We start from the raw sequence: 14,386 nt of genomic DNA, 5'->3' as shown, positions 1-14,386 counted from the left end.
CCTGCCTGCCCGTCACCCCATCCGGAAGTATAGTTTGATTCCGGTTCCGGTCAGAAGAGGAAGCGTGTGTAAGAAATTAAGAAAAAAGGTACTTTTGATTATGTTTATGTGTGTTTATTCAGGAGGCGTGTGAGACAAAGTTTGTTTTGTTTGCATGAGTGGAGATTAATAGCTGTAAAAATGAATTATTTCAAATAACAGCGTGTATGTTGTACCCTCGGAAGAACAGAGCGAATTTGTGTATTTTGTAAATTACTAATACAGTACTTAAAGCAGAGATACCGTACTTCAGTAGAGGAGAAAAACTGACTAATTACCATCGTGGCTTGTATGAATTATTTATAATGAGAGAGATTTACACATCTCTACAAGTTTAATGCAGATAGTAATTTTCGACAGAATACGTGTTACCTTCCATGGCACGCGCTGTGTTGCAAACTTTGACGGGTAATCATTTGTGGTGGCGCTTTGTGAACGAGCTGTTGGTTAATAACGCTGGTTTGTGCTGACTGAATAACCCTAAACTAAAAGCGATCATTCGTTCTGCAGTACACGTATCTTTTATTCTCGATTCAATCGATACCCTCCTGACAGTTAATAATCTTTGCCACTAACAGCATGGCCTACATACGTTTTTCTTTCTCAAATTGGTCATTTTTAGATAAAACCTGTGAAGTGTCGTTAAGTTAACCAGCTTTCTTGGTTCTCCACGTCATTCTTTTGTTGGATAAATAAGGTATGCAGGGCCGTCTTAATAGCATTATAGGCCCTTGGGCAAAACAGTGCACTAGGGCCCCTACATACACAATCACTCACAGGAATAAAAATATAAATGGTCGATAAAATTAAACATATAATTTATTGTATCGGTGCTTCCAACAAAATCGGTGTTTAAACATTAAATAAACATGCTGTACAGCAAAGATTAATCAACAAGTCACAACATACATAGATTAGCATGGGGCCCCAGGGCAACTGCCCAGCGTGCCCTTGCGTTAAGATAGCCTGAAGGTATGTGTACTGCCATTTTTCTAAAGGCAATTTTTTCTAAATGTTCTACAGAACATAGATCTGGTGAAGTTCACGGCAAAAAAAAAGAGGAGATATCAGCAAGTTTAAAGTATTTATATCAAACCATATCTTGTTTTTCTTATTGTAAGATTTATTGACTTATCAAGAAATGTGTATGTAACTTATTGCCAGGCAACACAATTGATAGGATTTTACCCTGGTGTTATATAAATGTGCAACAAGGTACAGTACACACATTATGTTACACAATTTTAAACAGTAAACACTTAAATATAAATCAACATCAACAACATTTATTTATATAGCACATTTTCATACAAATAATGTAGCTCAAAGTGCTTTACTTGATAAAGAAAAGAGAAATAAAAGACAAAGTAAGAATTAGAATAAGATCACACTGATTAACATAGAATAAGAGTAAGGTCAGATGGCCTGAGAGGACAGAAAAAAAAAAAACTCCAGACGGCTGGAGAGAAAAAATAAAATCTGCAGGGGTTCCAGCCCACGGGACTGCCCCGTCCCGTCTGTGCATTCTACCTAACATAAATGACACAGTCCTCTTTGTGGTGTTATGGGTCCACAGCTCGTTTAGCAAAGGCCGTTTTTTTAAATAAATAATTACCGCACTCGAGGGGGCGTAGTGGCCATAGCAAACCACGGGGCGATCTGCGGTGTGGGCGTTTCTCACCTAGTGCACAGGTGAGGGACTGCCCACATCCGTGATTGTTCCCGTGGCTAATGTGCTGCAGCTGCTATGGCCCCTCGCAATATAAAAAGAAGCGCGAGTCGGTTGGGGAAAAAAAAAAACAGAGAGGATCAGATAGACCGAAAGGAGAAAGATCAGAGAAAAGAGAGGATGGAGGTTACAGGGAGCGAGGAAGCAAGTCGGAGAGAGAGAGAGACAAGGAACATGTGGGCAGCTGCGAGGAAGCTGGGTGTTAGGCTGACACCCAGGAGTTGGAGTTGTAGTCACTCCCGCTGAGCGATCATGTAGCGGGAGTGACCAGTAAAGGCGAAGACTGTCCTCGTAAGGCCGGGGTGGCGGCGGGAGTCAGGAGACTTGGACTTGTAGTCCTTGGTGTGGGCGTCCTGGAGACTAAGGAGTCCAAGTCTCAGGCCTTGGATGAGTGCCAGACCGAAGCCAGGATCGGGAGGTCTCCAGACCTGTGTTAGTGTATGGAAAAGGGCAGCTGCAGAGAGCTCGTCTCGCCTGCTGCAAAGCCTAGTTGGGAGAAGCAGGTGAGATGCTGATGCTAACAGGAAAGAAGCACCGAGCTTGGCATTGACATTGGTTTTTAAAAAAACTGCTTCCTGTATGAACATTTTAACCTCGTTTTTTAAAGGATTTTTTTTTTCTATTGTTTTTTTAACCTCCATGTTTGACTTTTAAGGATTATTTATTTATTGAACTTTGAATGAACTGCAAAGCACTATTTATTTGAACACTTTGTTTTGTTGATTTGATTTTAATAAAAGCTCTTTTGCACCTTTTTGAACCATCCCCTTGCTCAATTTGTTATTGCCTCCACTGTCTAGCTCACCTCGGTTATATCTATCGACGGTGTTGGGTTCAAGGGCTTCCAAGCAGCAGATGGGAGCGTGGAGTCGAACCTGCATCGTCACAGGGTTCTCTTGGAAGGACTTGATGATGGTGGTCATGTAGACTTCTGACTTTTCATCCACCAATGTAGGGCATCACGGTGCTTTGATTAGGTGGTGATGGCGCAGATTGCCGCCACAGAAAACCGGGAAAAGAAACAGAAGAGAGAGTAGGGGTCATTACGGATTTTAAAGCCACCATGAATAGTTATTACAATGAATTGAATATACAGGGTATCAGGATTAAATGAAGGTGAAGTTATCAGAAAGCCATGTTAAAGTAATGTGTTTTTAGCAGTTTTTTTTAAAGTGCTCCACCGTATCAGTCTGGCGAATTCTTATTGGCAGGCTATTCCAGATTTTAGGTGCATAACACCAGAAGGCCACCTCACAACTTCTTTTAAGTTGAGCTCTTGGAATTCTAAGCGGACACTCCATTTGAGGATCTAAGTATAGCAAAGTAGAATTGCAACCCCACCCATTATTATATTAGGTAAGTCCCGTGTAAAATAACCATACTTTATACTGAACGATTTAGAGATCGACAAAAGACATTGGTGAATCAGAGACTTTGCTTAACCAGATTGATTGCAGTTGGAAATAAACTGTATCATGTCAAGTAGTTCTTGCCTTTATAGATTGGTAACGTTTTCTTGACAGTAATAACTGAAAGAGATGGTTGTCTGGGTGAATGTTGTCTTTACTCATATTTCTGGCATGTTTCCTGATGCTTGAAGTACACAGGACCTTAGTGGAATCCAGTTTCAGGCTTGTAATCTTTTCTGTTGTCCCTATTAACAAACTGCAGTTTGTTTTGAGTGAGCAGATGTATTGCCAGCCAAGCCAGACTTGGAGAAAGTGAGAATGCTTGCAATGGCAGAACTATTATTTAGGTTATTTTAAGAAATCTTGTCAAGGAAATTTTGCTTACCTTTTGTCTGGTTTTATTTTGCCAAGTAAAAGCAAACTGGTTTTCTGTTTCAGTTTTTTTAGTGTTAATTATATAAAGTTTGCATATGTATTTTGTTTTGAGGTGTTAACATGTGATCTGCGCTCCACCACTGATTGCAGCTGTGCACATTCTATTCATTAAAATGAACTGATTTGTAGACATTCTTTTGGAGTTTTTAAAGAAGTTTTCAATACCCTAACTTTGGAACCATGGTAAAATTAAATTGTGCTCTGATACGTTATCTATACTAATAAAAGGCAAAGCGCTGACTGACTCATCACTAATTCTCCAACTTCCTGTGTAGGTAGAAGGCTGAAATTTGGCAGGATCGTTCCTTACAGCTTACTTACAAAAGTTAAGCAGGTTTCATTTTGAAATTATACACGTAACGGTCATAACTGAATCCTACTTGCGTACATATATACGGCCATAGCCTGCAGCTCGGTCGCCATGTGAGGCGGAGTTGTGTCCCCCATCACCACGCCTCCCATGTAATTGAGTGCCTGCCCATATAAGGCCGTCCCATCAGCAGCAATCTAATAGACGCGCTGCCGGGAGTTAAAATTGCTGGTGAAAGAGTGTGCTTATGCAAACGAAGATGAGATGGTCAGGGATAGAATAGTGCTATTGACAGGCCTTTTTAATTTAATACCCCAACTGCCATGTAGAGAAAATGTATTTATGAGGTCAAATTTTTCACTTTAAGTTTTCAAAGGCTTTGTATATATTGGGCATCTCTGAATACAATCTATGAGTCTTTGGGAGTGGAGTGGCTACTCTTTATAAAATGTAAAATGTGAGGAAATACCACTGCAGAAGATTGTGTTCTAAAATCTCTAATCTTTGTTACAGGGTCAGAATGTTGAGTTTTGGATAAATTTACATATTTTAGGCATCCCTGACCACAGTCTTTCTGAGTGATGCATGCATCACTTGTATCTAATTGGAAAATCCAAACAACATTTTGCACAGGTACAAGCATTGCAGAATTGTTAGTCTATTGGCTTTGAACAAAATCTCATCAGAACATATGTTAAATATTTTGCTCACATTAGATTTTTTAGCAAAATATGATTCTTCCATTTTATTCAAATAAAATAAATACTGGATTACAATAGTCTATCATTAAAATATCATCAGTTTTATATAAGTAAGTTTATGTGTTGGATATATCAGAGTTTTACTTGTGAAACACAACATACAAGGAGCATTTCACCAAGGTGGAGGGTTGTGGAGTAATAGAAAGCAATAGGCCATTAATGCCTCCAGAATGTGGTTTATATATAAAGTATTTACTGATTTGTATTTTTTTTTCTTTTTTAGGAGTGTTGAATTGACTGCACCATAATTAGGCGATTTTGGTAAACATTTTTGTTTCACCAGCATTTCTGAAAAGATTGCATTATGACACTAAAGCAAAAAAATGGGGCAATGTTTTGGATTTTCTGTGTTTGTACCTTTGTATCTTTTGCCCTGGAATGTGAAGCTTTTAACAACACACATAATTTACAAGGGGAATTTATGCAACATAAATGGAGTATTCCAGTTCATCTGCTTGCAGGTCTGCAAGCACACCGTGACATCATTGCAAAGGAAGGTTCAAGTGCTTTAATAGAATGTAATCTTACTGGAAACCATTATGATGACATTCTGTGGTACAATTCCAAAGGTCATATCTTGGATGAAGAGAGAGGAGGTAAGCATTTAATGTTTGGTGTCCCAAAGTGCAACTTTTTTTACTTAGAATGTTTTAAGTGTTATACAATATTGTATATTATGGTCAGTTGAAATATTTTTCATATTAAGGTGAAGAAAGAAATACAATTTGTATGAAGAGAAGCATATGTACTTTTGTGTAAGATTATTTGTATACTGTGAATGTGTTCTGCAGTAGTAGCTGCTATTGAATAGACATGTGCTGCCGATACACATCTTGCAGCCGATATCTGAGTAAAGAACAGAATGTTTAAATTCTGATGCTACTGCTGAACATACAAATGTTAACTTCAGTGACAAAATATATAGTACACTTTTTGTGAAGAATTTAGCAGAATATTCAAAGGCTAATCATTAATCATGCCCTAATCAGCTTCAGTTAATGTGCTTCTTTTTTTTTTTTAAATTCATCCTATTAAGGCCAACATTAATGTTGACTTTAAGTAAGCGTACTTGGCCTCTGTTAACCCTTTGGATGCTTCAGTATTACTGTGATACTCTTCTTATTGGATTATTCGATTTCATTGCCCTACAGACGGATTTAGAATGGCATTGAGGTTAAATTTTATATAAAATATCATATATTGTATTATATGACTAATTGTTCTTTATCTTATTTGCTATAATGTTGTTGTTTTAAAAATCTAATTTAAATAAAAATAAGGCATATTTTTAATTTGTCCTTGTTCAATTTAAAGCAGTGAGGTACATTAGAATCAGCTTTTAGCTTATTATATTCTAGTATAAGGTGAAATATCTCTCTGAATATGCAAATATTCTGACTGCATTGTGTTATACCTGTTGTCTCAGCCATGTAGCAGACAAGTGAGCTAGTCTGGTTACATATACAGTACTTGATACTAAAGTAAGAAAAAGTGCCTACAAGCCGGATTCCATTTAGTGGGCAGAATTATTAAAATGTATATTTTCATTCATATTTTTGTCTTTGCCAAATACTGTGTGTTTGGAAAGAGGCATTCAGCATTTTTGGCTGAAAAATGAACCTTGTTTTTGATTCATGGCCAAAAGTGATTAAAGTGTTTTAAGAAGGAGATGCTGAAAATTATTTAACATTCACTTCCGTTCTCAACTTAAGTATAAAAATGTTATGTCTCACTGAAATCTTCAGATTACTTTCTTTATTCCCTTTCGCTAGGTAATTGGCTCATCTCCATCTAATTGTGGTGGTAGTAACTTCAACTGCTGAGCCAGATGTCATTCTGTGTATTGATCTCCCCATTTTTATTTTTGTAAAAACCTACTTGGTAGCTAGCTGAAGTCAGGTTACTTGAAAGTAATTTTTCAAAGTGCAATTAAAGGTATGAACAAAGACTATTCGTGTTTAAATGCTTTACGTTAGCACCAGCAACAAACATTTTTTGAGATGCTATTTCTCATCTGTCATTGACATTTTGCCACAAGTTTTGACTTGCTCATATATGAAAAATTGAAAGTAAATTCACCTCAGTTAATTTGGTGTTTTTGATTATAATAAATACAAAAAAACGGCTTGCTTACTGTTAATATAATCTTTTCTTTATATTTTAAGGAGGAAAATGGTTAATTTTGGACAATGGTTTTCTGAATATCACTGCGGTGACTTTTGAAGATCGAGGCAGATATACTTGCATAGCATCCAGCTCTTCTACCTACTTTAACTACACCATCACCCTACGTGTAGCCTACACACATGGTGGTATGGGTCTGTACTTTGTTATTGTATGCCTTGTAGCTTTCACTATTACAATGATCCTTAATATTACTCGTCTTTGCATGATCAGCAGTCATTTGCGCAAAACTGAAAAAGCTATTAATGAGTTCTTTAGGACAGAAGGGGCAGAGAAGCTTCAGAAGGCCTTTGAGATTGCCAAACGTATCCCAATAATCACTTCGGCCAAAACTCTTGAACTGGCAAAAGTCACGCAGTTCAAGACTATGGAATTTGCCAGGCACATCGAAGATCTTGCTCGAAGCATTCCACTGCCACCGCTTATCTTAAACTGCAGAGCATTTGTGGAGGAGATCTTTGAGGCAGTCCGTCTGGAGGATCCAGATCAACCTCGGGAATCTGAAGAAGAAGAAAAAGTTGCTATCAAAACTGCCCCTCAGGGAATATACACAATTGAATCTGAAATACACAGTAACTTCTCCCCAAGAGCTGATTTAGAAAGTGATGTCTTCAACAAAGGTCAGGAAATTGCAGTCAAGGTGTCAGTTCATTCTTCTTCTTCTTCTAGAAACAAGGGCTTAGACACTGTTTCGAATAGCAGTTCAGAAAATGAATGTAGCAGTCCTAATCAGGTAAATAGCATCATTTATGAAAGTCACATATAGAATAGACAGGTCATAGTCGAGTTAATGCATGAATCACATGTGTGTCCTTTACCTTTTAAAGTGTATATATTTTATTTTTTTTGCACATACTTTATTTTGTAAGGGTCTACACATGGATATAATGCTTTGCTTGGATTATTATTTGTTGTGACTTTTCTTGATGGATGCCTTAAACATCCTGGTTTACAAAGATTTTGTGGGGGTTCAATACATAATACAAACTAGGATAGTCCTTGAATAATTTTATAACTTTTTATAAAATTAAGTTAATTGCCTATGAAAAGAAAGTCAGATTTTGTAAAAGCAGAGTAACATAGGTGCTTTTTGTTTTTGTATTATTATTTCTTAGTTTTGTGATGCAAATGTATGAAAGGCTTCAAGTACATTCTAATTGATTTTGGATATGTCTTACATTCCCGCTATTGTCATGGCACGAATATATCTTTTGACTATTTCTGACTGACCTGAAATATGCTGCAGTTGTTACAGCAGTTTGAATTAAATTTTGTGTTGCTTTATCATCTGTATTAAGATTATAATATTTATTATATTAACTGCAGCATACTTAAAGCAGGCACAACCATGTAGTTCACAGATGCATTCTAAACTAGCTCACGAAATTAATATCCATTGCAGCCAATAAGTGTGGTGAAACAGTATCATCAAGTCGCTTGTGTGTTATGGTTTCTAATGGCTTAAAAGTCTGTATGTTCATTTGGGATTTGCAGATTTTTACTTTACAATAAATAGAACATTATTTAATAGGAAAGGTAATTGCCTGGGAGATTATCACTATTTTATTTGTTACCGTAGAATGTCATTTTGTATCGTTAAGTATTGCCATTAGGTTCTGTAATATATTGAAATCTATAATTTAATTTTTTATTGAAATTAAAATTGTAATCATATCTCTTATAAAAATATGTAAACTATTACACTTGAGATTTTTCCAGTAATGAATGCAGAAGTTTTGACGTAAGGTAGTGTACTTACTAATAATGGTGCCAGGGAGAAACAATGAGTTGCATGTTGATTAGCACATGCAAGCAAGAATTTCACTTTACTCTGTTTACATGACTAATATGACCCTATAAATTGTTCTTCATTATGTGTTTAAAATGTGCAAGGACCCCACTGGACTCCTGACATTTTCAAGAAGATCAAAATACAGAGCTAAATTGTTAAATTCCAACATTTAAACTGGCAACGTTCCTATGTGTGTATTATGTATCTTACGGGAAATTGGACAGAATAGGAATGCCACAGAAATGTGCCCGCTCCCATTAATGTAAGTAACTTGTAATAAGTTTCACAGCAAAAAAAATTTGACACAGTGTTAAACGTTCTATCTCTCATAGATACAGGGGTTAGATATGGCAGCTGTGTGTAATTTTTTTTTTGGTCTGTTTTGCTGATATGTAACAAACACATGGCTTGAAACTCTGCTGCCTCACGCTGTCAAAGTTCTAGTTTCAGATATGCACCCAAGCATTACCTATGTTAAATTTACATTTTTTCTCCATGTCTGCATGAGTTTTCTCCTGGCATTCTTCCTGTTTCTGGAGGGCCTTCATGTTAGGATGATTATAACCTTTAATAACCCCATTGATTGCATGCATGGGTTTTCCCTACCAAGAGCTGGCTTGAGCCTTGCCCTTTATGTTGCAAGAATAGGCTCTGGCATTCCGTGACCTGGTACTATAGTAAGCATGTTTGAAAGGTCAATAAATAAGTGTGTCATTATCATACATACTTTTCACAATTTATTATTGTTAAAGAGTGAAGTTTAAAGCTTATGCAAGTAGTGATGCCTTTAAAGTGCTCTGCAGTTTAGACTTTATAAGTAGCAGTAGTTATGTTCAGTATATTTATTAATATTTAAAAAAAAAAAAATCACCTACTTAAAATGTACTGTGTTGATGCCACTTCATGATATTTCTGCTACAAACAACTTAAATGTCCCTTCAGTTGGGCAAACAGCAGCAGCACTAAGGAACCACTGACTTATAGTTTACTAAGCTCAGAGTCTGGAATGATCTGAAAATAATGTTACTAGATGGAGACATCCACATTACAAATGGAGCCATACAGCTGATAAGAGTAAGCCATTCAGATCATCCTACTGTATTTCAAAGAGGGTACATTCAAGTGCCCCTTTTAAGAGCATTATTTGTTACATAGATGGAATAAGTTATCAGTATGAACAGGTTTTTCTTTATTTTTTTTTTCAAAATAACCATTAACCAACTTCCATTTGTGCTCCAGTCACCATATTTTAAAAATGATTATAAAGTTGGGAGGTAGCCTTCACCCTATATAGTCTTTGCATGCTGTATCTGTACACAATTGTATCATAACACCATGGGTCATACCCTACTAAGTCTTTGTTGAAAATTGTATAATGTTGCTATTTACTTATTTAATATGGAGATCATACTGCACATCATTTTCTGAACAATGACATAAGTGAGCAGTGAACTTTAACTTTGTTAAATTTATATTTGTCATACAGTAATCATCATTTTGGCTATGTAAGACTGTTTTGTAAATACATTTAATCTCAATATAGGTTATCAGAGATTGACATACTGTACATTTCTGAGAGATCAATGGTCTAGGTCTGGGGTACTCGGACTCAGTCCTAGGGAGCCACTGTGGCTGCGGGTTTTTGTTCCAGCCATCTTCTGTTTTTAATTGGACTCCTGGACAGCTAATTTACTGATGTTTCTCTGTCTTTTGGGAGCAATATAGAAAGTGGAAAACTAAGTTTGGTTAAAAAGAAATGTATTAAAATGTACTAAGCAGTTATATGGGAACAATGTTTTTTTTTTTTTACTTTTTAATAATATTTTCACTTTGATTTTTAATCTACTTTTTCCAGGTGTTCTAATTGTTTAATTCATTATTTGCTAATTAGTGGGTCTGTCGCTAAAGTACTTGCAGCGTTTCACAATTCAGTGTTGTTTCCCTGGGTTTCTGCTCTGCAATTAAGGGAGCAAACTGCACAGACAAAGGGCAAAATATAATAAAATCAACAAAAAAAAAAAGAATTCCACATTTAAACCTATAGCAAAAATAGAAATATTTCTAAATGTCTTTTAAATGTAAAAATCATGCTATAATTAAATTAGATCGGTGTTTTCAGTTGTTGTCAATGATTATGAATCTGGTTGAAACAAAAACCCATAGCCACAGTGGGCCCCCAGGACCTAATATAAAAACCCCTGGTCTAGGTTATCTTGAGAAGATAAAATATTGTGTCTGCCAGAAGTTCTAGCTTTGTTACTGCAGAGGGCACTGTTGTACATAGTTTACATCTGATCTCCAGTGTCAAGCGTTTTGGCAGTTTTTATTGGCTACAAATAAAAAAAAAAAAAATCTCACTTTTAGTTAAGACTTTAAAGGTAATTGAAATACTTTTCCCTGAACAATAAATCCTTTAGTATGTTTCCAAAGATGATTCCATTTGACTTGGCCCAATTTTGATTTGACTTTACATGCATAATATCATTTGTAATGTTGATCTCCAACATGAATGTTTTTATGGGTTTTTCAGATGCCTTCTTCCACTTTACTCTTTTAAAAACATTCTCTTAATCCATAAAGTATGCTCTGTGAGCAGGTCTTCTTTGAACTCTTATTTCTAGCACAAAATCTGCTGTTATAGCTGTTCTTTCACTTGTTCAGCAGTTTTTATCCAAATAACTTTCTATCTAACAGTTTGCCTTCCTTTATTTTATTTCAGCAACTTAAACATTTGAAGAATGTAAAATAAAACGGATCATTCTGATTGTGTAATTTGTTATAGTAAATCATTGTTGTAATATATTTTCTGTTTATCTTCAGTTATATGTATTTGTATGTAAATGTTGTTGTATATTGTGTCTTGTAAATGCTTTTTCTATTCTTGATTACTTTTTGACTTTATTTTACATTGAAAGTTTAGAATATATTATCAAGATCAGTAATATGAACTCCAGTTGTAATGTATTTTGTGTGTGTGTTTTATAATATAAGGTTGTTAAAAATGTACAAGAGTGTTAAGACTTTTGTAAGGTATTGTGTGTGTGTGTGTGTGTGTGTGTGTATATATATATATATATATATATATATATATATATATATATATATATATATATATATATATATATATATATATATATATATATATATATATATATATATATATTCCAATATTTCTATGTATTTGTGTTTGTTCTTATGCACATGTCATGTAAATTGACAGAGAGGGAGATATGTTTCCAATTTTGTATTAAAGAGTAATGTTTCTTATTTTAAAATGCATTTAATACATTTCCATGACAACTTTATCTTCCCCTTAATCTGTGAAGAAACAGATTGTCTCTCAGTACTAACAAGTACAAGATAAAAGCTTTCACAGAGCAGGATTTGTAGTCTTCTCCATGTCATGTACACTATGCTAAGGTGACTTTTTTACTAGCAAAATATTTTTAAAAAATAAGCACAGAAAAGGATTATATCTTTGATAAACAATTTGGTTATAGCAAGTGCAAAGAAAAATACTTCTATTTACTGGTACGTTCATGAACTAGTATTGTTTATTTGTTGATTTTCGTCCATTTGAAGAAGGTATACATCTTGAAGTGATTCTATATGCGTATATTGTGAATAATAAATATTTATGGTGCCATTATTGTTACAAATTGTATCAAAAACCGAGTACTTAAAATTTATTCCTTATACTTATTATAGACAATTGCAACAATCTGTGTGTTGCTGTGTTTACAGAACTTATTTGCATGATGTGCTGTCTTAAGAAGATAATATTTAATATAAAGAAGTCTCCGTATTTCTAATGTTCCATAATTGTTGTTTTTTTTTCCCCACAGTCTTTTGCAAGGCATGTAGCACCATGCAAAATGAAACTGTTACATTTGGGTTTCAGTGATTTCTGAAAAGACAGAAGTTGTATTTTGTACATTTCGTCCCTTTTGTAAATTTGTAATTTATACTAGAGTATTCCTACTCTGTCTTTGTGTGCATATTAAATAAGTTTGCTTCATGCCATTATATAAACCTTTTTGCCTCCATTAAAAACCTTAACCAATCACGTTTGCATGCTATAGCTAGCAAATTGTGCACAATCTGGCAGGACGTGCTCAATAAGTGATATGTTAAGATCTGCATGAATCTCAAGTCTTTGTTAAATTATTTCAAATCACATATTTGAGTAGATCCTTGTAACATAATATTTCAGATATATGTTTAAACTTTTATGCAAACATTAGAATGTTGTCAAGTACTACATTGGTTTATAATCAGTTTTAATAAGTCTGTACAAATATTTATAATTAAATGGTTTCTATTGGAATAATGCATAACATCAAATGCAATTTGTTAACTTCTGAGGTAATGTGTGAATTCTGTTGTTCTGACATGGTAGTGATTCATGAATTTAATGCTTGGATTTTGTCTTGTTAAGTCTTATTTATTTCAAATTGAGGGTTGTCCTATTGTAATTCTGGATCTAAGTATACAGTATGTTATTGTAACTGAATTAATTTCTACCATAAATGGCACAAGTAAATGTAACACTTGCTTTTGTAAACTCATATCCGTATGTTTTGTCATGAAAATCCAGTATGCAGTTTTTACTCTTGCTAATTTTAATCAGAATGCCCATTTTGTATTAAGTGTTTTTTTTTTTCCAAATCAAATATTTTTTTGGTTATTAACTGAATAAACTAAACCTATTTACATAAGATGAAACTAATGTATCAAAATTGATGTTCCATTTGTAAAGATAATGGAAGGTAAAAGTGATTTAATAAAGAGTATTTGCAGTGAATGCCAATTGAATAGTGGCTCAGATTATAAAAAAAATGAGTTCAGCCAGTTTCAGAGCTCTGAAATTAATATAAATTACATAACTAATAATTGACATCCTGAGCTTTAGTCTTTTCTGTTTTTTTTTTTGCCATATAAATGTATCACTGTTCTGATGCTTTATTATAACAGTACCAAGCTGGTCTGTAGTAATCATTTGATAATACAGATATGAAAGATATAATAGCATACAGTATGGTGCCATTTATTTTGTTTAGTACTGAGTCACATTTTTGTATAGACAGAACATGAATTGTCTTTGTACCGCTGTAGCATTTTGCTCATTTTGTCTGGGTATTTTTAGTGGATTAATCACACATTTGTGATAGTTTTTTTTTCTTTTAAAGATGAGACCATGTACTGATGTTTAACAGTAAATATTTGCTTGTGAAATGGGCACATTGATGGTGTACTGCTTTTTTCAAAATTTCACACATTTGACCGAAGCTGAGAATTTCAAGAAAAGATTGTTAAAGGTGGAGAATTTTGAAGTTATTAACAAATAGTAATAATGTAAAAGCAATTGATTACCCTACTGCCAGATTTTTATCAGAGATCCTGATATAGCCCTTCACAACAAAGATGTTGCCAGAGTAAATGACTGAATGTCAATATTAAGAAAAAAGATCATCATAACTTCAAAAACACCATTAATACCATTAAGACAGGATAGTCTTCTTGGGAATTATGTACCATGCATAAGATTTCGGAGCCCAATTGAATTTTATGCATTTTATTGTAATATTAGTGCACTGTACCATGTTAGCCATTATGAATGAAGTGAAAAGTCAAGCAAAATGACACCTTTTACTAGCCAACTAAAAAGATTACAATATACAAGCTTTCGGGGCAACTCAGGCCCCTTCTTCAGGCAAGATATAATCA

At 34.5% G+C, this 14,386-nt stretch overlaps 1 protein-coding gene across 1 annotated transcript; it reads left to right on the top strand.

The window, feature by feature from the left end:
- The first annotated feature begins 5 nt into the window (after positions 1–5).
- On the top strand, positions 6–9,526 carry LOC120543257 (microfibril-associated glycoprotein 3-like). Its single transcript, XM_039776247.1, has 3 exons — positions 6–88; positions 4,907–5,279; positions 6,849–9,526. Exons 2-3 carry the CDS (start codon positions 4,988–4,990, stop codon positions 7,631–7,633), a joined length of 1,077 nt encoding a protein of 358 aa, XP_039632181.1. The 5' UTR covers positions 6–88; positions 4,907–4,987; the 3' UTR covers positions 7,634–9,526.
- The last annotated feature ends 4,860 nt before the right edge of the window (positions 9,527–14,386 follow it).

This window comes from Polypterus senegalus, chromosome 13, assembly GCF_016835505.1.
Source record: "Polypterus senegalus isolate Bchr_013 chromosome 13, ASM1683550v1, whole genome shotgun sequence".
NCBI lineage: Eukaryota > Metazoa > Chordata > Cladistia > Polypteriformes > Polypteridae > Polypterus > Polypterus senegalus.
Note: the sequence above shows the minus strand (reverse complement) of the source record. Positions and strands in the feature narration are given on the sequence as shown.